The sequence below is a fragment of the Sarcophilus harrisii genome, chromosome 3 (genome assembly GCF_902635505.1).
Source record: "Sarcophilus harrisii chromosome 3, mSarHar1.11, whole genome shotgun sequence".
Lineage (NCBI taxonomy): Eukaryota > Metazoa > Chordata > Mammalia > Dasyuromorphia > Dasyuridae > Sarcophilus > Sarcophilus harrisii.
The window spans coordinates 263816047-263839463 of NC_045428.1; the positions used below are offsets into that span (position 1 = coordinate 263816047).

At 30.7% G+C, this 23417-nt stretch overlaps 1 protein-coding gene across 1 annotated transcript in view; it reads right to left on the reverse strand.

The window, feature by feature from the left end:
- The window catches only part of IL1RAPL1 (interleukin 1 receptor accessory protein like 1), a 1491295-nt gene that overhangs the window by 680370 nt on the left and 787508 nt on the right, over positions 1 to 23417 (reverse strand). Inside the window, exon 3 of the mRNA XM_031963646.1 lies at positions 2675 to 2954. Within this exon, the coding sequence (XP_031819506.1) occupies positions 2675 to 2954 (280 nt within the window). The remainder of the gene's footprint in view (positions 1 to 2674; positions 2955 to 23417) is intronic.

Consider the following 23417-nt stretch of genomic DNA (forward strand, 5'->3'; position numbering starts at 1 on the left):
CTTTTTCCACTAAGGGAAGTCAATTGTATCTTTACCAAGCAACTCAATTACTACCAGTCAACTACCAGATTACTATGAATATTCAGAACTCTGCTTCCCCAAAAAGGAATTAAAAAAACCTTCTTTTCCTAAATTTACATAACACTGTATGTTATAATTATAGTAGCATTGAATTATGTATATTATAGTAGCATAGTGTGTTACACTGGAATTTAATTCCCTCTTCAGACGTAATTTCTCCAATAGTGCCCAATGATATTTTAGAGGCAGTAACTCTTAAAAAGATTTTTTTTTTAATTGAATGAAAGAACTTTTTTTTTTTTTTAATGAAAGGCAAGAATAAGAGGCAAAGAATATTGGATTAAATGCAAATAGAGATTAGTGGTTAAGAAGATTTAAAAACTATACTGATAGTAGTTCTTGAAAATAGTTTTTTTTCCCTTCCTGAAATTATGCCATTTAATCTTTTGCATAGAGTCATTGTCTGCCGATCAAAGCATCTGTTATCCCTTTTCATTGCTGAGTTACCATTTTCAATACTTAATAAAATGATTAGACTAGAACTATTGTTTGGAAGGCAGTATCTCCAAAGTTCTAAAATTCTTTGCAAATCCACTTAAGTAAAACCAATGGTGATGTTGCTTGATAACTAACAATGTTCCAATGAGACTATTGTTAATCTCACTAGTGGTTGGAGGGAAGAGAAAAACAATCACAAAACTATGTATTCAAGCCAAACTATGCTATTTAAAACATTGCTTTTATTAATAGTATATTCCACTCCTAGTTGAAAGGAAAAAAGCAAGCTATGTCAATATTCTCTAAATTAGACTTATTAATTCCTCAAAAACATTATTTTCTGAAATTCTGAATTAACTTCCTAATCAACATGGCTTACACATAAAAAGTAAAATAATTTGTTTATACACAACATTCAACCTGTATTCCCTTACAAAGGTTTGAGCACATTGCAAATGCTCTCTCTTCAGAAGTTTTTCTACTTTCCCATTAGTCAAAACTTGTTCTCTACTGTTCCAGAACATTAATTTATAAAGAATTGATTTTGACAAAGTAATAAATCTCAATGTCATGATTTTGAAATTTAGGCAACTACTATGCATCATCATTTTCTCAACAATAAGATGAAATGAAGTGTTGGTCAGTGGAAATTCTCTCAATTCTACTCTAGGGCTAGGTAACTTTCCATTTTGGAAAAGAAAATCTACATATAATGGCCAATCAGGAATATAGATTTTTTTTCAATGTTTGAACAAATTTGAAAATAAAATCAAATTTGTATTAGTTGAGGCAAATAGAATCATAACTTTTTGACTATATTGCTATGGCAAATGATTATTAATTTAGCTCTACAACTTATACTGTATTTATTTTATATATTTCTTTTAGTATCGCTAGTGCTTAGCACAGTGCCTAATATATAGTAGATACTTAATAATCATTTATTGATAATCCGCCACAAAATAGAGATCTTTATGAGAGGATGAGTTATACATTAGGAAAGATTGAATGCACTCAAAATACCCATGAGCATGGTTCTTTTTATATCATATTACATTATATATACATATATATTCCCATGATATTGCATATACATGCATATTGCATATTATCTTCTCTCTAAAAGGGAAATTTTCTCTTTTACTTTTATTATTTTTCTGTTTCCAACCAAGTCTACAAAACATGATCTATTAAACAAACTCTCTATATCCCTGCTTTTTTGTGTTCACTTTCTCACTCATAAATTGGTGATCTGAAATTATTTAGTAATGCACATATATCTTACATAAAACACATTCTATAAATCAAAAGTTGAATTAAATTGAGACAATTTTCAAATGGCATATGAAGATATTGCTGGAATCACTCAAGAACAATACATGTCCATATATAATTTAGTAAAAGCATATGAGAGTGTGTGTACATGATACATCAGGAATTATGGAGCTAATGTTATTATTTTGAGTTCTAAGAACATACAGAATTTATCAAAGCCTCTCTTTTCTTCTGGCATCATAATCATATATTGATCATAATATTTGGAGAGTCACATAATTTGAAGTTTGAAAAGGATTTTGGTGGCCATTTAGTTTAGCTTATAATAACAAAGAATCCTTCCTGAAGTTATATCTTTCATTTTCATAAAACCCCTGATACTTTCTCACACAGACACACTCATTTAAATACCTTTGTATGTTTATCAATAAAGATGTATCTCAATAAAGAACTATCTATGCTCTGTTTATCAATAAATAGAAATAATAAAATGTTAAATCTCATTTAGAAATAAAGTGTGTATCCTTTCTACAAAGTTTTGCTTGCATTTTATTTGCATCATTCTACCAGCCCTATAAATTTTATTTCATCTTCTTTGATGAATTTTGGCAACATAATTAAGTACCCAGATGGTCTGTATTTTCTCAATAAGCTAGAAATAATACTTCAATATAAATTCAAAACCCATCATTTATGAATATATATATATATATATATTTATATATATGTATGCAAGACCCATAATTTATGAATATAGAAAGAAGAAAAATATACAAATATTAACAAAATAACTTTAGGAGAAAGCACTATCAATCTTGTTTTACTATTAAGTTTTGAATGTTAATTCATTGATGAAACAATAATAGAATTTAATGGATACCTGATGACACATGCATAAAGACCACTGTCTTGTATTAACGTTGGCCGGAACCAAATAGAATCTTCTTCTTTGCTCATTCTAGTTCCATCAAATGCTATTGGTTCTTCAAAGTCTCCTGGTCCAGAGCTTTTATACCACATCAAACTAAGTCCAGCACTTTGGGCAAGGGAGTAATTTGCTCTGATGTAGCCATAAAATAATGCACACTTGATTCGAACAGGCTCTCCCACTAAAACTTGATATTTCTTGATATCCACAGACCAATCAGTGCATCCATCAGCTACAACAAAGAAAAGAGAAGAAAAATTAGCAAAATTTCTTAACAATACACAAAAAGGAATTATACACACACACACACACACACACACACACACACACACACGTGTGTGTGTGTGTGTGTGTGTGTGTGTTATGTATACGTATACGTGTATATTGGGACTTTTTTTCCCCCAATAAATGTCATGGATAGCCATTATCTTCTTTCCATTATCTAGAGAAATCTCTAGCACAAATTTCATATGATTGATTGTATCAAGGAATGAAATAAATAATCCATGGAACTTTTAAAATGGAACCAGTTTTTCTAAAGATTTATAGTTGGTTACTTTTTATAACTTTCCTATAATACTTTTGATTCATAATCATGGATCTAAAAAGATTAAATTGAAATTGTGATCACAAAAATAAGTATATCATCTCATTAAAGTTATTTTATATGATTTATTTATACAAAGTGATAATAAAATAATTAAAAATCATTCAAGAATGATGTTAAATCATGTGAATAAAGTAGAAAATGATCATGCTATGGAATTATTTTTTTAGAATTAATTATAGTTATCTATTTTATTAGTAAAGATCTTATAAGGTTTCTAAATCTTAAATACATCTATAGACCATAAGATAAATAATTAATGCATGTCTTTTTGTTGTAAATGAACTAAACATGATTAATATAAATATCTATTATATATACATAATCTATGTATTTACATATAAGTTGTTATATCTACTCAATGTAATTTACTTACACTAAAAAAAAAACATAATGTCTTTTCTTGTTATATTACAAGCATTTATCAGCAAGCTATCTTATAAGAATTGTGTGTGTGTGTGTATATATATATATATATGAATATATATTGAATGAAGCAGAATGTTGATCCCAAAGAATCATAAAACAAAAAGTAAGTCATATTCACAACTTATATCCTAACCATTTGTTAACAGAATTAGAAGCATAATATTTCCAACTTTTATTCATTACAGTAAATTAGAATTGTGCTGGCTTGGAAACCATCATTCTAAAACCATCATTCTTGGAAACTAGCATATTTTTTAAAAACTTGGGGGTCTATTATGGGATTGAATTTGAATTACCATCAATTATTATCAAATGATTATATTATCATTAAATCAAAGTCAGAAAATTTTAATCTACTCCAGTATCCCTAGTCTTTTATATCAATAGATAATTGATGCAGTTGGTGCATAATACAAATTTATAAGCCTATCTGAGAATTTTTGTTGATTATACAATACTTTTTAAATATGTAGAATGTATTAATGTTTAGAATTTATGGGAAAAGCTTGTAGAATACGTCTTTTCCTGTGTATGTGCCTGTGAATTATAGAAAACTCTGAAATCCTATGGAGTAGAATGAAAATTCTGTGTGAAATGCTTAATATTGCTCTGCAGTATTTGTTAATATATATGTGCATTAGAATGTGTGAACAATATAATAAAGAGTTTTATCTGGCACCATTACATTTCCAAAAGTTGTCAGTTTATTTGATTGGAATAAGTTTTATTATTATTATTTTTTTCTTTTCTCTGTTTCAATCCTATTCCATGCACCAGAGTTTTTACCAGTTTTCTCATCTCTTTGTCTAAACTAACTTGAGGGACCCCTAGGCATGTGCTAAATTGGGAATCCCCTAGACACATGCCTAACATAACTATTGTATATTTCCAAAGTATCTCCATTCTTTCTTCTTTGTAAAAAGATACAGGATAGCATATGTAACAAACCCTGTTGTTTATCATGCTTGAGAGATTTGCAGCATGGGTTGCCAATTTTCCAAAGAATTAGAGTAGAATGCATTTAACAACTAAAATAGTCTCCATATAGTTTTTACCAGAAAACACCTTAGAATCTTGTTTCATGTACTGTCTCTTGTCACTTCCTGGCTATTTAACTGAGCAAATCATTGAACTTCTTGGTCACTCAGTTTTCTCTGATATAAAATGGAGGAAAAAAGAATACTTGTACTGTAATGATCTCACAGTATAATTTTAAGGCTTAATAAAACTATAAAATCCTCTGTAATTTTTGTTACTATGTGTAGATGTTTCATGAAATCTGCACTCTGTATGGAGTGCAGAAAGCAATACAGGTTGTATTACATAAAAATAGGTATGAAAAGATTTTCTTCAGAATGTTTGAACTTTCTCAATTTATTTTTATTTATTTGGCTTGATCCTAATTCATGTCTGCCACAAAAAAGGAGGTTAATAAATGTTTATTGAATTTTATTGAATTGATTTTTTTCCGTGAATCAATATGTCATAGAGAACTGACCTCAACTCCATGAAAGCCTAATCACCATCCCATTCCATCAACATATGTTCAATGGCCTTCACTAAGTCATTTAAAATCTCAGTCCCTTAAGCAACCCTCTAAAATGAAAAGGAGCTAATCTATATAAATAGAGAAATTTTCTTCATCTAGAAAGTCCTTATACCAATGAAATCATAGGCCTGCTCCCTTTCCCTAGTCTACCCTAATGGACTAAGATTTGAAAATATTTAATAGAAATAATGACCATTGAAGTCCCTTTGATTTCTAAATTAATGATTCTATAACCTTTATTTCACACAGGAAACTCAAAGGATAACTAATATACCTAAAGTAGTACAGGTAGAAAAATCAGAGCTGGCATTCTTTCCAAGATATTGTTTAAACTTTAATGTAGAAAACAATTGCTATTTTAAATTTTAGGGTTTTTCTTAGCATGTAGTTATGTTATATGGTGACACTTTATCAATAGTTGTTTAGAATTTCCTCTTTGTTAGCCAGTTACTCACTGCTAGTACTCTACCTTTGTAATTTTAACAACATAGACTTTAAAGACCATAAAAAGGTACATGCATTTATTAGTTTTATATTTGTCTTTTTTGGAACAATTTAATTTACTTATTAAACAAAGTAGAAAAATGGTATTCAATAAATGCATCTTGGACTGACAAGCTCCATAAACTAATATGAATGTGTTTTACATTGGTATTTAAATAGTTTGCTTATATCACTTTTAAATCATGTAATTATGCTTCAAAAAAAAGTGGATATGGACATGGATAGGCCAAAAAATATACTATCAGCCATAGGCCCTTTATACCTTTGAGACAAAGGTAAAGACAAAGACAAATATTTCTGCCTTTTTGGGGCAATATCAACAGCTTTTAGCATAGTCCCCAACGAATAAGTAACTACTATGACTCTGGAGGACAAAGTGAGGCAAGTAACCTTGCACATCCCTCCCTCACTTAAATCCAATTTATTTGCATATCATGGCATTCCCTCCCTATTGTCATAGTCCTTTTCTAGAATGAAAGAAAAACAACAGTCTAATAAATGCTTGTAGACTGATACTAACAGGTAACATTCCAAGTGTACACAAATGTGTTCTTGCTAACTAAATACAGAAATGCAGATTTTTTTGTTTTTTTCTTTTCCTTTTTTTTTTTATTAAAGCTTTTAAAATTTCAAATCATATGTATGGATAATTTTTCAACATTAACCCTTGCAAAACCTTGTGTTCCAATTCTCTCCTTTGTGCCGCACCCATAATTCTGCAATTAATCCAATATATGTTAAACATGGTAAAAATGTATGTTAAATTCAATATATGCTTACATATTTATACAATTATATTGCCACACAAGAAAAAATCAAAAAGAAAAAAAAAAGAGAAAGAAAATAAAATGCATGCAAACAATAACAAAAGGAGTGAAAATGCTATTGTTGTGATCCATATTAAGTTCCCATAGTCCTTTCTCTGGGCATAAATGGCTCTTTTCATCCCAATATCATTGGAATTGGCCTGAACCATCTCACTGTTGAAAAGAGCTACATCCAATCAGAATTGATCTTCATATAATCTTGTTGTTGCAATGTATAATGATCTCCCGATTCTGCTCAAGAAATGCAGAATTTTATATGTGTTGTCTTGCAAAGTGTGGCTCTTATAGATGAGACTCATGTGATATAGAACATATCCTAATAATAACTAATTAATGTCTTTTTTAATAGTGACCTTCTCCAGTAAACTGTCTCTCTAGGGGAGAGATACTGAGAGTGAAGAAGATGATTGAAAGAGAAGTATTGGAATCCTTCAGTGCCTATGGGAAATGTGGGCCTATCATATATTGGTCAATAGACAATGAGTCTCAAGATGATCACCAGGTAGAAAAAAGTAATTTTTAAAAAGTTAGCTATTCAGTATTTTGCTAAGAACATAAAACATCAAACTTAGGGAAAGAGATGCAAGAGGCTTAGTTCAAGACTATAGAACATAGCCCTTTCTTATAGAAAGGAAAGAGGCAAAATTCCATTCCGGGGAAAGGTAGAAGACATAACCTCATCACAAAAAATAAGAATATCCAATATAATCTGATTAGAATTGTTTCTGGTATTTGTTATGAAAATAATGAACAGCAGATAGCCAAACAACCCTGTAGATCAATATTGTTCTAATTATCAAAAAAGGAAAGATGATTTTTTTCAAATTTTAAGAGTTAATCAATAAGCATTTATAAGTGCCTAATTATGTTCTAGGAATTCTCCTAAGCATTGGTGATACAAAGAAATCTAAAAGACAATCCATTTCCTCTGTTAAATGGGGAGAAATATGCATATACATATGTACAAACAAGCTATGTAAAAATAAATAGAAAAAAAATGATTGCATGAAGGCCCCAGAATTGAGAAAGACAATGCCAATTTTCTTGGCAATGCCAAGAAAAAAAATGCCAGATATTTTTCTGCATTCAATTCTTTGTGTTAAAAGGTATAAAAACATGAAAGCTCTAGTACATAGCATTGCTTATAATGATACAACTCACCCCCTGGGAATCTTTTGAAATGTTCTTACTCAGTTTGTAAATTAACTCCCTATATATGCTAAATGGTGTTTTATACAGAGAAAATTATATATAATATATATGTATATATTCCATTTATTTTATGAGTAAGACAATTTCTTGGATAAATTGATATACCTATTAGGCTAATAAATTTAGAGAAATTATATGCCAGTCTGAAATAAGTTTTTGAAGACAGATTTCATTTTTTCTGTTGAGTGATTAATTGTCAATATTGACATTTATCCTTCAAAATCATGGTATTCTTTGAAATACATTTTGAAGGTTAAGGACATTATTTTTCCCTTTCTAGGCTTAAAGTGGAATTACTCAGTAAGCCTAATCATACATGAATTTAGATGAACTTTTTTATTTTTTTTAAGTAGCCATATTTCTATCTAGTATAAATGCCATAAAATGTTCTAAGTGAGATGAGAAATAGTACTTCTCTGATTCTACCCCCTACATTCCTCTCTCCCACTCCCATGACCTTCCCTCTAAGATCACACAAAAATCCTTTTGAGGAAAATTATCCAATTGTACACATCATTTAATATTGTGCTCTGATTATACAGATCTGTCATGTATTATGGATTGTAAGGCTCATAATTGCAGGGATTGTCATTTACATTTAGTTCTTCCCTAATGTCTGATACTTTAGGTAAGTGCTTTATGAATGAATAAGTGAAACTTTTTTTTTTAAATTAAGAATGATGATAAAAGTTGATATTTATGCAATGCATTATAGCTTGTAAGAGGATTTACATAAAGAATCTTGTTTAACATTCACAAATTTATAAGAATAGTTAGATTTCTTGAAGAGGATACACAACTAGTAAGTATATGAGTTTAGGATTCAAACTCAGTATCTCCTGACTTCAGGTCTAAGATCCCATTCAAAGGATCTTATTTTAGATCTGGAATGGGCCTTTTGTTAAATTTAACTTTCATTTTATTATTTATCACCTCAAAGGACTCAAAATTAGTTAAACATTTGTATCAGTTGGGATTACACAGAAGTGGTTCAAGTATGAGTGTCCAGAAAAAAGTTTTTTTACTCAATGAGATTTTCCTACATTCTTAAAGTTAAGAAAATCAATGCATCTAGCTGTCATTTGTATTATTTATCTTCCTTCTCTTTTCTCTTTTATTGCTGATTCTATCACATCCTATTTTTCCAAGGTAGAATTGACAGAATTGAGTCCATTGGTCAGTGCTTATATACACTCAAATATTGCACAATTATGAGAAATAACTGTGCACTGGGAAATGTATGAAGTCTGAGCCACCTCTGATTATATTTCCATTAGCTCATGGTGAAAGAGTCAATCAAATATTCTTTTTATTCTATAAACTGGAAAATACTTGAATAATTCAATAGCCTTGGAATTTCAGAACTTCATTCAGTGGCATAGCTGTAGTCTCTGATCTCTCTTTTAATGTGCTGCACCCAACTATTTCTACCTATAATGGCACAATCCAGGACCTAGGAAGAATATCATTCACTCTGTTGTTTCCTTGAATGGCTTCAGGATATGAAGTAAACTATTCTATATCACTGTCCTCATAATGAGATCCTTCTGCTGGATAAACAAGCTCCCTGCAGGCCACACCTGCTGATAGGACTCAGTGAACCAAATATTTAACATTTCAGAAAGCTCCTCCCTGGCATTCTTCAATATTGCAACCATCATTTTCAAGAGAAAATCTGATGCAGAGAAGTAGAAAATTGAGCCACTGACTCCCCAGTCTATTGCCACAACATGACTTAGTAACAAAGCCTCTATTCAATTTTGGGGTCCTATGAGATAACAGAAGTTTCAAAGTTTTCTATAAGATTGTGGGAATTTAAATTCTTGTTACATCCAAAGTCTTTGGGTTCCAGGAGGAGTATGATTGCAAAGCTGAAACTTAAGGGAATTGATGGAAGGGCACCACCAGGAGTGAAGCCTGTGGCTTAATTTCACTCAACACGGGAAATCTCACCCAGCCCCCAATACTGAAAGGATTGACAGATTGATAGCTCTTTCTTGAGAACAGTGCTTGTTCTGTTATTGGAAATAATAGCTTGGACAGGGAGGTGATGAGGGCAGAATAATTACTTATGATGAGGTTGGAGGGAGAGAAGAGAAATTCTCTTTCAAAAAGATAAACATGTTCCCTTTTGAACATCTGTGAATATTTTAAAATAGAAGAGTATAGCATTTCTTCAGTCTTAAATGCATGATTCCTTTTGCAAAGATAAAATAAATAGATAAGCCTTAATGCACATATCTTGTTTCTGGGACATGAGAAAAAAATCAGCATATACAAGAAAAACAATGTTATTTAGAAACAATCACACTTGATGTATCATTCTCAGCATTGTTGGAAGAACACATATTTTTGCTTGAATCTAATCTATAATGATAGTAACTTTACAAGATGATGCCATGGTCTTCCATGATTCATGGACTGGCACACCATATTCCAGTGAAAATAGAGAGTTTGGGAAAAGTTGCATGTCATTTGGAAAGAATTAAATAATATTGACATTTTAATTTAAATTATTAATACTGTTAATACATAGAATAAATGAAAAAAATGCAAAAGAAGGGGACCTGTCTATACCAGACCTAAAAGTACATACAAAGCAATTTTGTCTTAGATAAGAAATAAAGGAGTAGGTTAGGGAATAGGTTAGGCTCACATGACACAATAGTCAATGAGTATAGTAATCTAGTGTTTGATAAGCCTCCAAACCCAAGTGTCTTGGATAAGAACTCACTATTTTACAAAAATTGCTGGGGAAAACTGAAAAATAATATGGCAGAAACCAGGCATTGAACAATATGGATTCACAATTTAGATATAAAAGATGATATTATAAGAAAATTATGAGAAAAAAGGATAATCTACTTGTCAGATCTGTACAAAAGGAAGGACTTTAAGGCCAAAGAAGAAGTAGAGAACATTATGACATGTAACATGGATAATTTTGGTTGCCTCAAATTCAAAAGTTTTTGCACTAACTTGTACAACTGATAGGGATGTTATGGGAACTGATATATACTAAGTTCTCACTGAAATTCAAATATAGACTTTTGAGGAATAGGAAAAAGTTACAATATTATTATTTTCCCCTTCGTTTGTGGGTTGTTATTGTTGTTTTTACATGATGTACATAATATGATAACCATACATTGTAATATCTTGGATATATTCTTAGCATATGTGTGTCTATAAACACATGTGTAGATGTAAATATATATATACACACATATGGAGATGTATGTTTCATATTAAACTGGGGTTTTGTTGTTTTGTTTTCTCAAATGATCTCAAAAATATTTTTACCAGATTAGAAATTATAATTTTTTCATTTAAATTTGGTCTTTTAGTGCAGTGCAATAGTTCAGTAAAATGTGAACTATCTGTGAATTATATTAACACTAAATAATGAATCAGAAGTTTATTATATTCATCTGTTTAAGTGGCTTTTAAAGGAAAATGAGGCAAGCAAAGTGATTGATACAGTGCTCTGGGGAATATTCTTGATAAGAAGTCTTAGTCTCAATTATTTACACTATAGCTTTTCACTAAAAGTATGTTTATTTGATTATAGATAGAACTATTTAACCACATGAGATTTTAATTTTTAATAACAATTAGAAAGTTTTTTAAGCTGCTGATTTATATCGATATATAACTATTGAGAATATTATGACCTTTTATAATTTTAAAAGAGTAGCACCAGGATAACGTAATTATCAGCTATTTAAAATATAAACAAACACATATTCTATATTCATATTAGTTAATTTGGGTGTAAAAATTATTCATTTTTAAATTCATATTTCTAGGATCTAAAATTATCTTTGTCACATAAGATATTCTTAATAAATGATTGTTGACTTGAATTTACACTATTTGAGTGTCTAATGAACTGATAAAATTTTGTGTTTCAATATGTTTGGATTAATTTTAATGGTAACACTGGATTATATCTATGATTTAACAGAATAAGGACTGGCTCTATATATGAAACTCCCAGATAAATAAATTCCCTTTTCTACCACTAAATATCAGCATGTTCTTGGCATTAGTTATTTTTAATGGTGTTTTGGTTATATTACAAATATTTTCAGATGACTTCCATTCCAGGAAATACCAATTTTAAAAAAATAAAATTATTAAAACAATGACCTCATTCCATTTTGCATATTTCTCTTTAAGTAGTGATTTGAAGGTATGCTTTTTTAAAAATATGGCTCCATAATCTAAGAAATTGCTTCAAAACACCTAGAAATGATATGACTTGCCTAGGGTTATAACTCTGCTTTGTGTCAGAGGTAGGAGTTGATGCTAAATCTTCCTGATTGCAAGGTTATTAATCAAGTCACAATGTCATGGCACATCTATGATTTGACTTTCTTCAAAGAATTGACTATATAGTAAACTGAAATACTTTCCTAATAGAGAAATGGAATTTATAGAAAATTTGGAACCCTTAAAGTTGGAATTAATGAATATTACCACCTGAAATGGGAAAGTTTGCATCATAAACCTATGGGGTAATTGTTACATCAGAATCATGAAAGTCAAAGCTTACATTTACTATCAATGAATGCAACTTAAGTTTTATGAAGATCTGATTTGCAAAAACTCTTTTAACAGCTTGTTTTATGTCAGTAAGCATCAGAATGATGTCCTTGGACTTATGATGTCAATTAAAGTTTAATTTTGCTTCCTTAAATCCATTAATTTTCATAAAAGAACTTAAATTAAATCAATAATATGATAATTAGAAGGGCTGGATTTAGGTAAGAAAAAATGTTACACAATCAAAAATCAAACCAAACCAAATTGCTCTCTATTTATTTGGACTCATAATAAAAAATATCTATATTTCTCAAGTAAACTGTCACACAAATAGAAATAAGGTTTCTTTTTTAAATTTATTTTATTTTAATTTATGAAATAAAACAAGTATTTTCATAGCATAGTATAATAAAAAGATGACTGCACATGAAATTGCAACTCTATTATATATAATTGCTATTCCTTTAAAATGTGTAATAAAATTATAATGTAAATTTCTTTCTCTGGTAGAGATAGCATCTTTGCATCTTTTATAGTTAATTTGACATTTATAATAATCCTTCAATCTTCTCTCTCAGCAGTTTGCTGTTCTTTCGATCCCAATTTCTTAAACTGTGGTTTGAATTACCATTCGAAGTTTTGTAATTGAATGAAGGGGTCATGCAATTGTGGTTTATTATCAGTAATGTTGGATTTAATACCTATTTTTATACCTATATACTCAGTATCACATAAAAATTTCTGGGTAGAAAAGAGGTTGCTAGTGAAAAAAAATTAGGGAGCACTGCCTTAGGTAAAAGTTGATGAAGTGAAAGTTTGTTATTTGAAATTTTTTGAAATCTACCAATTTAGCTTTCAGCAGAGCTGCCCCACAACACTTGTTGATTCACTGGAGCTGACCTGAAGGTGTCTATATTTCACTAAGGTTATACTTTAATTCCTGGAGTTCCTGTCTTTTCTAAGATCCTATCACATTGTCTTTGGAGGACAACTGCCTAAATATCTTATTTTTATTACTCTATGTTCATTTCATGATTAATTTCTATATGTTTGTAAAGGAAATCTGGAGGGCCTAGAAATTTCTGACCTACTCCACCATCTTCCCAGAATGCACCTCAAGCCATGATTTTTAACTGCTTTAAATAATAAATAATAACCATCATTTCTTCATAATATAGCAAAACTACATTAACAGCTTTGCACAGTGCTTATTATTACAATTAGGACACATAGTTGGAAATAGGGTAAATGGTCAATACAAATTTAATTTCTTTACTTATTGACTTTCCCCCTTTAATCTCTGACATATTGTGAACAATTCACAGAAAAGCTCAAAGAGTGATTCCTAAAAAGCAAAAAAAAAAAAAAAAAGTAATTAAAAAATAACTGGGTAGATAACAGAATTGGAACAGATAATGCAATGTTGTTTAGGAAAAAAAACAAATAAAACTTACGGAAATTGGAATATGTAAAATGAAATACATCACAGCAGTGCCATGAACTAATCCACTATTTTCTCAAAATAATCTATTTTTTTCCTTGCTTAAAATTTGCCTACATAAAGCAAATTTTCTATCTTCCCTTGATTTTTAATCTTTAGAAAGCATATTCAAAACATTCATTTTAAATTCCCTCCTGTTGTGAATAACATGAGTTTTCTATCATGTACTTATAATAGGCAGTGCTTACTTAACATTACAACAAAAAGATTCTGCTCTAAACTTGTTCTTTCTATCCTAAAAAAGGATTAATGGAAATTGGCACCAGAACAAGAACTGCTCCAAATGTTTCACCCCTAGAAATCTCTGAAATGTACCTAGCTTAGGGACTGAATTTAAATGTTCCTCATAATAAAGTCTTTCACAACTCCTGTCAAAGGACTTTCTGTTCTATGAAGACAACTGAATGAACCTCTGCTTAATATGTCTTTTTGGTAACATCTCCATCTTCCTCTGTACCAGTTAACTGTACCACTTAAACATGCAGTTCCTAAACAAATTTTCAAAAGGACTAATTTGCTCTATTAAAAAAAAATTACAGTTGCCTATGTTACTATATAAAATAAATTCTTTTGTGTCTCATGAACATGTGTCAGTAAAATAAAAATAAATGAAGAAAATCCCTGTGAAAGAATGACAAATTATAGTTGAAATATACTATTTTAAAATATATATATACATTCACATATCTATATACATACATGTCTATATATATCTATATATGCAAACATACAATTCTGTTTCATGTATGTTGCTAAATTGTACTGTACTGTAAGAAATAGCATATATGTGCATGTGTGTATTCAACTCAAATGCCCAAGTAAATATGTATTGTAAAATATGAGCCAGAACGCTGAACTTGAAACAAGGATTCTTACAAGGTGCTAATTCAGTGGAATTGATGAGACAATGGTTATCTAGCTTAGAATGGTGTTTTCTAGTACTTAATATAGTTCCACAAGATTCACACCTATGATAATGGAGTATATAACAGCCAGTAAGGACTGGACGAGATTCATTTCCATCTTCAGTTAGGATCCTGGTGGCTGGCCTGACCTCCTGCACTTCCCCCATTTGGTCAAACAAATTTTATAAAACATAGTGGCAATGGATCACTTCTTAAATCAGGGATTCAGGAATCAGGAAGACTTGATTTCAAATCTGCTTTAAAACATTTACTCGCTGTATGACCCTCAGAAATTTTCCTAAGCACTATCTGTCTCAATTTTTTCATATATAAAATGGGGATTATAATCATATCTACTTTCTGTTGTTGTGAGGATATAAAAAATATTGGTGAAGCACTTTGAAAACCATAAGGTACTATATAAATGCTAGCAATTATTAATATAATATTATTAAATCACAAATTATTCTAAGCATTTTAAAATTTATTTTTAGGAATACCCCAAATTGCCATGAAACATAATTTTATATATAATTTTCTTTAATTTTTCATTATGAAATATGCCAACATATTTAAGATGTCTTATAGAGAATACAAACATAGATACATAGTCTCCGTAAAAGAAAAAGTCTGTTTAATAATAAAAGTTTTGAAAGGATGGTATTTTTTTCACTCAAATGATATAAAACCAAGATATATTGGCACAAACGCCATCAGAAACAACAATCACAACAATAGCACTTTAAGGTTTGCAATGATATTTAACAAAAAAAAATCCATTTTATTTCAAAACAATCCTGGAATATAGTTGATTTTTTAAACCTCCATTTTGCAAATGAAGAAATTGGAGAAAAAAGTGGTTGAATTACTTGCTCAAGTTATCGCTGTAGCTTAGCAATGACCTGAGGCAGGATTCAAGTTCAGTTCTTCTGGACTCCAGTTCCAATACTCTATCTATTGTAGTAACTGTGGATATCTAAATACTGACATTAGAATAGTCACTGCCAATTCAGTTAAAGTTTATAGCAAAAAGTCCATCTGCTCTTTCTCCCCCCACCCCCTCCTCAGCTCCACTGTTTTATTCTTTATAGGGATAAAAGAGAGGAGGGAAATTGGTATTTTGGAGAGCACCACACTAATGTCTTTGGAGGCTTCTGGCCTGCAGTCTCTTTATAGCAGCTTTGTCCACTTCATCCTATCAATCCATTCCCTGTCTGGATACTCTAAATCCTGTTAGCCATCTGAATCTTTCTTGGCTATGCTCCAAACCACCTGTCATATTCATGTCTGCCTGTAGAATCTCCTTGTATATTTCCTTGGCTTGGTCCCAGATTGATCAAAAATCCCAGACCTTTCTGAATCTACTCCCCAAAGCATTCCTAATTCCTAATATAATTAAAGACATATTTCAGAATGAATGAATAAGATTATTTCTTAAAGTAAAGGAGAAGGTTTATATTGAAGTTCTTTAATCTTAAAGTTAAGATTTCAGGGAGAGGCATGAACTTGGAAATGAAAAAAAAAAGAATCTTTTTTTTTCTTCATTTACTTCTAAGTGGAATTTAGAATTCCCTGCAATTAGGAGTTTAAAACAAACTTTTTAAGAAGGATCCATAGGCTTCTCCAAATAGGTATATTTGCAGCAAGAAGGTTAAGAACACTTGCTTAAATTATATTAATTTTTAGAATCAAGCTTTTAAGTGATAAGGGGAGTGAGAGGTTTGTATTCTCAAATTATAATGTGATTTTCATTTATGTATGCAGCCCTCGAAGAAGAACTTTCTCTATCTTATAGAGATTAGCACTTTTCTTGCAATTTATAAATTCAATAAGGAAATATTTCTTTAGCTACACATGTATATTTATAATAATTGATGGCCTGTAATCTTCCAGATCTGAGTTCAAATCCCATCTCAGAAACTTAATAGCTGTTTGATCCTAAAAAACCTCAATTTACCTCAATTACTTCATATGTAAAATGGAGATAATAATAGTACCTATCTTCCGGTTGTGATAATCAAATTAGATACTATTTAATATTTAATACATAGTATATACTATATAAACAGTAGCTATTTTTTTTTACTATTTTTGTGATCTTCATCATTATTATTGATTTCTGCTATTTTTCTGAAACTATGATAGAAATTAAAGAAATAGAAATCATGAACTGTGTTCTAGGACCAGAGTTATGGGAAAAGATAGATTAAATAGACAGACAGACAGAGACCAACAGAGACAGATCAAGGGTGGGAGAAGGAGGAAGAGGAGGAGGAGGATGGTGAGGAGGAGGAAGAGAAGTAGGAAGATAAAAAGGAGCAGAAGGAGGAGGAGGAGGAGGAAGAGGAAGAGCAAAAGGAGTATAGGAAAGGAAGGAAGGAATGGAGGAAGGAGGAAAGGAAGGAAGGAAGGGAAGAGGGGAGGAGGGAAGGAAGGGAAGAAGAGAGGAGGGAAGGAAGAAAGGGAAGAGGGAAGGAAGACAGGAGGAGAGAAGGAAGGAAGGAGGAAAGAAGGAAGAAAGAAAGAAAACAGGAGAGGCGGTAAGGAAGGAAGGGAGGAAGGAAGGAAGGAAGGAAAGAAGTAAGGAAGGAAGGCAGTAAAGAAGGAAGGAAAAAAAGAAAAGAAAGTTTGGGAAAGGAAAGGTATTAGATTGACAATCTATAGAGCCATTGTACTAACTTTATTGTTTTTTGCCTGTGGAACCTAGATGGTTTACTAGTGCCATGCTAAAAGTTTGAATCACTTAAATTTGAACTATCTTAGGCAGATTCTGAAGGATTATCTGGCAAGATAATGCATGAAATACTAAGCTCTTCTCTTGAGCTAGAGTTCCAAGCATTTAAAGTCTACTGCAGAGAGAGCTCAACTCCAGTAAGCTGGCCACAGAGCCCAAATGCCAAAAGTAAGTTTACTTAACAGAATATCTTATGGAGAATTTGCTCAAAGCAAGTGCTTTCATGGAGGTCAGAAGAAGCAGTTTACAAGGATACTCTCCAGGTCTCTCTGATGCACTTTATTATTAAATGTGAGAAAAAGATAGATACTGGCACACAACTGCCTATCATGACATATAAACATCAAAAAAGGAACTATGCTCCATGAGCAAAACAGAATCACAATAGCACAAAGGTAATGAGATATATCCAATCTAGATATACATTCATCCCAAATGTTGGAAAGGGCAATTTTTTGTCTGATCTGTGGTAGAGCCTTCAAAACTTATACAGTTCTGAACAGTCACAGTGGAACACATTGTTTCTTGACCACAAAATCATGCTTTCATTGGTCCTTTACATGTATAAAGGACAAATAACAGCAACAATAACTGGGATTTATAAAAGGTCAACAAGACTTGAGATATTTTTGTAATGGTTGTTTATGTGTGAGGTTATAAGGACTATGACAAGGATGATAGTAAGAAGTAAGAATGGAAAAGAGAGTAGTAATGGGAGGTTTTTTAAAATAGGAAAGGACAGAACTTACTGAATGAATATAAGATATGAAGGAAATAAACAGGATAATGATGAGTGCTCTTTTAAGCTTGAGTTATTGAGAGAAATATGGTGCAATTAGAAAAGTAAAAAAGAAAAAAAAAGTATAAGGGGAACAAGTTTAAAAGGAATAAAACTAATTTATGTGAATGTTCAAAAAATAGTAACCCCCAATAGTTTTAGTAAATCTGAGTTATTAAAAAAATCAGATTAATTTCATTTCTCAACTAAAATATATTAACAATAATGATCTGTTTAATATCACTTTTGAAGGAAAAGGATCAAGAATTTGATGAAAAATATTCTTGTAAAGGCATTATATTCTCAGTATTAGTAAACTCCCAGAATTTAATTTTTAGACAACTGTTATAAAGCTAGGAAATGCAAATATACATTCTTTTCATATAACACTGTCCAAGTTTTTTTTTTTCAAATTATAGTAATTGATATTTTTATTCTGTGTGTAGAATAAATCAGTGAAGCAAAACTGGTAGAGAGTCAATTGGTCAGCAACTGTAGCTTATATAACAATAAGCTGGTTTTATTGTTGTCTCATCTTAAATGTTATTTTTAAGTTAAAATATCCACCTCATAATTCTGTTGCTCATCATAATTGCTTGATTTTTGTCACTTTCTAGGTAACAGCATCAATGTTATTTTAATTTCAAAGTGACTGAAGAAATCCTTCTGTTTGTATTCTATGTGATTATCTCCTCTTCTTCAAGTGTTCTATATTATTTCTCAGTGCACATATCATTTATGCATTTGTCATATGCTTCTAATGTATGACAAATACATGAAATGAATAGTTCAAATTTTTTTTATTCTTATAACTATCATTTTATAATCCTTCTGTAGGTAAACTTATATTATGTGAATGTTTTCCATATATATGTAAATGTATATCCTTATGTCAGAGATATATCACCTCTACCACTTTATATTTGAAAGCTAAGTAGACTAAATTGTAGTCAATCCTGGAATTTTAAAGATTGGCTCAATCAAACTTTAAGAATTTAAGAGAATGCCCTTGTACTAATTTTCAGAAAAAAATAGTCACTATCAGATCTGAGATATACTTTGCTCAGAACTATTTCAAAATCTTTACTTTTTCTTATGCTGAATGAAATTATGTTCTCTCTTTTCATCTTGTACTCACAGGACTCTGTCACTGCTTTTATCCTTCTAAACGCAAGTCTCTAAGTCATTCTTTCCTATTGCAAATGAGATTTTTCTTTTAGTTATCTCTATCCTTTATCTCTGCCTAAGTACAATTCCCCATTATATATTGGCTACAAAACATTTCTAAATGAATGCTGGTTTTAGTGATAACTTAGATTCAATCAGGTAAAGACAGCTGTTCATTCACTATCCTTCATTTAACTCTCCTAAATAATTTCTTCCTGAAACTATACCTTCATCCATAGTCAAATCCTTATTGCATTACCTAATTATGTCTCAAATGGATTACTGGAAAGTGCTCTTCCACTTAACTACCTCAGGACCACTGTTTTAAGAGTCACTCCTAAATGCTGTAAGGAAATCAATATTTCCACCTGCTATATTCACCCATTCACCTTAGAATTCTGGATCACTGAGGCCTGAAAGCTGATGATTAGGTTTTGTCATTCTTAACTTTAATGTCTGCAGTACTACAATGTAAGAAACACTTTGCTTGGAGTCAAAGGACCTGGGATTGAATCTTTTTTTTTTGTTTTTTGATGCTAATTCCTCTATATCTAGGATAAAATGATCTTTTGGTGTCTTGTGGTGAATTAAGATTTTTTTTTCTTTATTTTTCTGATAAATTTCCCATAGCTTTATATTTTTATACATTTATCTTTTTCAGCAAAATGTCTAAGTTTAAGTATATAAATCAAGACATAGTAAAATTATATATTTAATTCTTTTACTAAATATGTTTTACTTATGAAAAGCCATACATATGTGACTATATAAGTCACCTGAGGTTCTTGTACCTTAGTTTACTCAACAGTCAAAAAAGAAAGAGCTGAACTAGATAGCTTGTGAGTTCTTTTTAAATCTGGAATCCAACTTACAGTATTTAATATTTAATTTTATTTCTCTTGTTATTTATTCTCCTAATTAATATACCTTATTTTTCTATATGATATTCTAATTACTTAATTAAATGTTTATGAATAACTGAAACTATAATGGCAGGAATTCCCTGTTTTATGCCCCTACTTATAACCTTAACCTTTCTATCATTACCCACATTATTGATTAACTTTATTATCATTTTTTGTCCTCCATCAGTCTAAGAATTCCTTTACATGATCTCTACATGAGTATCTGTCCCATAGTAAGTACTTAAATATGTGTAGATTGTATGATTGATTAATAATAAACTGAAAACCTCTTGAAGATAGACATTTATCTAATATTTTATCATAGTCTTGAATCTTCTATAATATGAAGATCATTGATGGCAAAAGGAACAGAAAATTCAAAAGAATCTTGATCTCATAAAATTAGATGTTGCCACCAATTAAATAAGGTATAACCTATTTATGATTGGCCATTTTATGAGATTCATGTCTATGTTCTCTAGTTACCACAGAAAGTCACCTCAACATTCTGGAGGTCTTAACTTTTTCATGTGAAAATATAAAATCATATTAGATACATGATAAGAGTAGAAATTATATGTAAAACTCCTTTAAAGATATTCCACAATTACCATCCCTCAGGTAATTATAGCTGGATTTTGACATACTATAGAAAAAACTTGCAAGATAGGCTCTAAACTTCATTATCCTTATCTAAGAGCTTTAAAAAACCTTCATAAATGTGGGCTATCAAAATACTAGATGTAACAGATTTTTAATAAAAAAAAAGCAAAGACAACCTTTTATTAGTATATTTCAGTTTGTACATTTACATCTTGGCACTATATTGAAAACACATGCACATGTGTATACATAATGAAAGCTGTTTAATTTATCATTAATATGGACAAAGGGATCTTAATTTATTATAATATTTTTATATCCTATATCTAAGTATTGTGAAGCTCAAATGAGATAATGGATGTAAAGTACTTTATAAGCTTTAAAGTATTGTAATTCTCTCTTCTTCCTCCTCCTTTCTTTCTTTCCCTCTTTTCCTCCACTTTCCTTCTTTTCTATTTCCCTCCTCTTTCCTTCTTTTGTTTCCTCCTCCTCCTCCTCTTCCTTCTCTTTTTCCTTCTCCTCCTCCTTTTTCTTTTCTTCTTTTTTCTCCCTTTTTTCCCATCTCCTCCAATTACCAATGCCTCCAATATACTCTGCTGATGACCTCATTTCTTCAGCATTCCAAAACACTTCTGCTCAGCTTATGCACAGTTTATGGAGTGATAGAAGTCTGCTAATAAATGTTTAACAACCACCCCTCTGGGGGGAAAACATTTATTTTATTTTATTTTTTTAAAATAATTATAACTTTTTATTGACAGAACCCATGCCTGAGTAATTTTTTACAACATTATCCCTTACACTTACTTCTGTTCCGACTTTTCCCCCGCTCTCCCTCCACCTCCTCCCCCAGATGCAAGCAGTCCTATTCATGTTAAATATGTCATAGTATATTCTAGATACAATATATGTGTGCAAAACCGAACAGCTCTCTTGTTGCACAGGAAGAATTGGATTCAGAAGATAAAAATAACCCGGGAAGAAAAACAAAAATGCAAACAGTTTGCATTCATTTCCCAGTGTTCTTTCTTTGGGTGTAGCTGCTTCTGTCCATGATTGATGAATTGGAACTGAATTAGATTTTCTCTTTGTTGAAGAAATCCACTTCCATCAGAATACATCCTCAAACAGTATCAATGTTGAAGTATATAATGATTTCCTGGTTCTACTCATCTCACTTAGCATCAGTTCATGTAAGTCTCTCCAAACCTCTCTGTATTCACCTTGCTTGTCATTTCTTACAGAACGATAATATTCCATAACAATCATATATCACAATTTACCCAACCATTCTCCAATTGATGGGCATCCATTCATTTTCTAGTGGGGGTATATATATGTTTAAGATTAATCTGAATTATTAACACTTTCTTAATTCTTGACTATCCAGAAGTCAATAAATCAAGCCCTGATTTCTGAGGTATAAATGTTCCTATTGAAAATTTAACAGTGATCTACAGCTGACTCCAATCTCTAAAACTGATTAATCATTAATAAAATCACAATTGTCAATCAACAAACATTTGTTGAATACTTTTCATTTGTCAGACATTTTACCAACTTCTAGAAATTAAAGAAAAGAGAGATTTTGAAATGTCAGGAGCTTTATTTTGTGGAAGAAATAGTTTACACTTCATTACGTTCAACTGTGACATTGATACTCATGTTTTGGGACAGATGGGTGAGATGAAAATGTAAACTTAGTTTACAAGGAAGAAAAGAAGCAGGCATTTTTTCTCTTTCTAATACATTCATTTTGATATATACTTCAAATGTATATTTAAAAACTAATATTACTATCATTACATATAAAATCAAAGTCAAATTCCTTATCTTTTCCTCATTAAGGAATAGATTAACATCAATATAGGAACCAAATTGAGACTATTTGAGGCAATGTAACCTTTCTTAGTTGGCTTGATTTCCAAATTATATCTCTTTATTTTTTTTTCAACATTGAATCACTTAGGCAATGGCTTTCACCAAAATGAATACTTTCTAGTTAGATGAAACAACATGGTTAACTAAAGGAATAAATTTTTCAGAGGTAGCACTGGATATAGTTTTTTTGCCAGTGGTTTTTGCCAGTCATAGGTATTTTAAATTATATCATTCTCATTAAAAAGCTAGCTTTGTTTGATAGGGAATTTCAGAATCCCAAGATTTGGTAATAAAATTATCTGTTATAAGAGATTAGGCAAACTAGTGCTAATTAAACTGCTAGTCAACAGCCAAGCTATAGCTGATAATATTAACAACAACAACAACAACAACAACAACAACAACAATAACAAAACAACAACAACAACAACAGCCTTCTATATGTCGAGGTACAGAAACTTCTTTGTAGAAAGGTTCTTATGTTCATCACATATTGAAGACAATTTCAAGTGAATAACTTAAGCATGATCCTATAGAATTGGAAC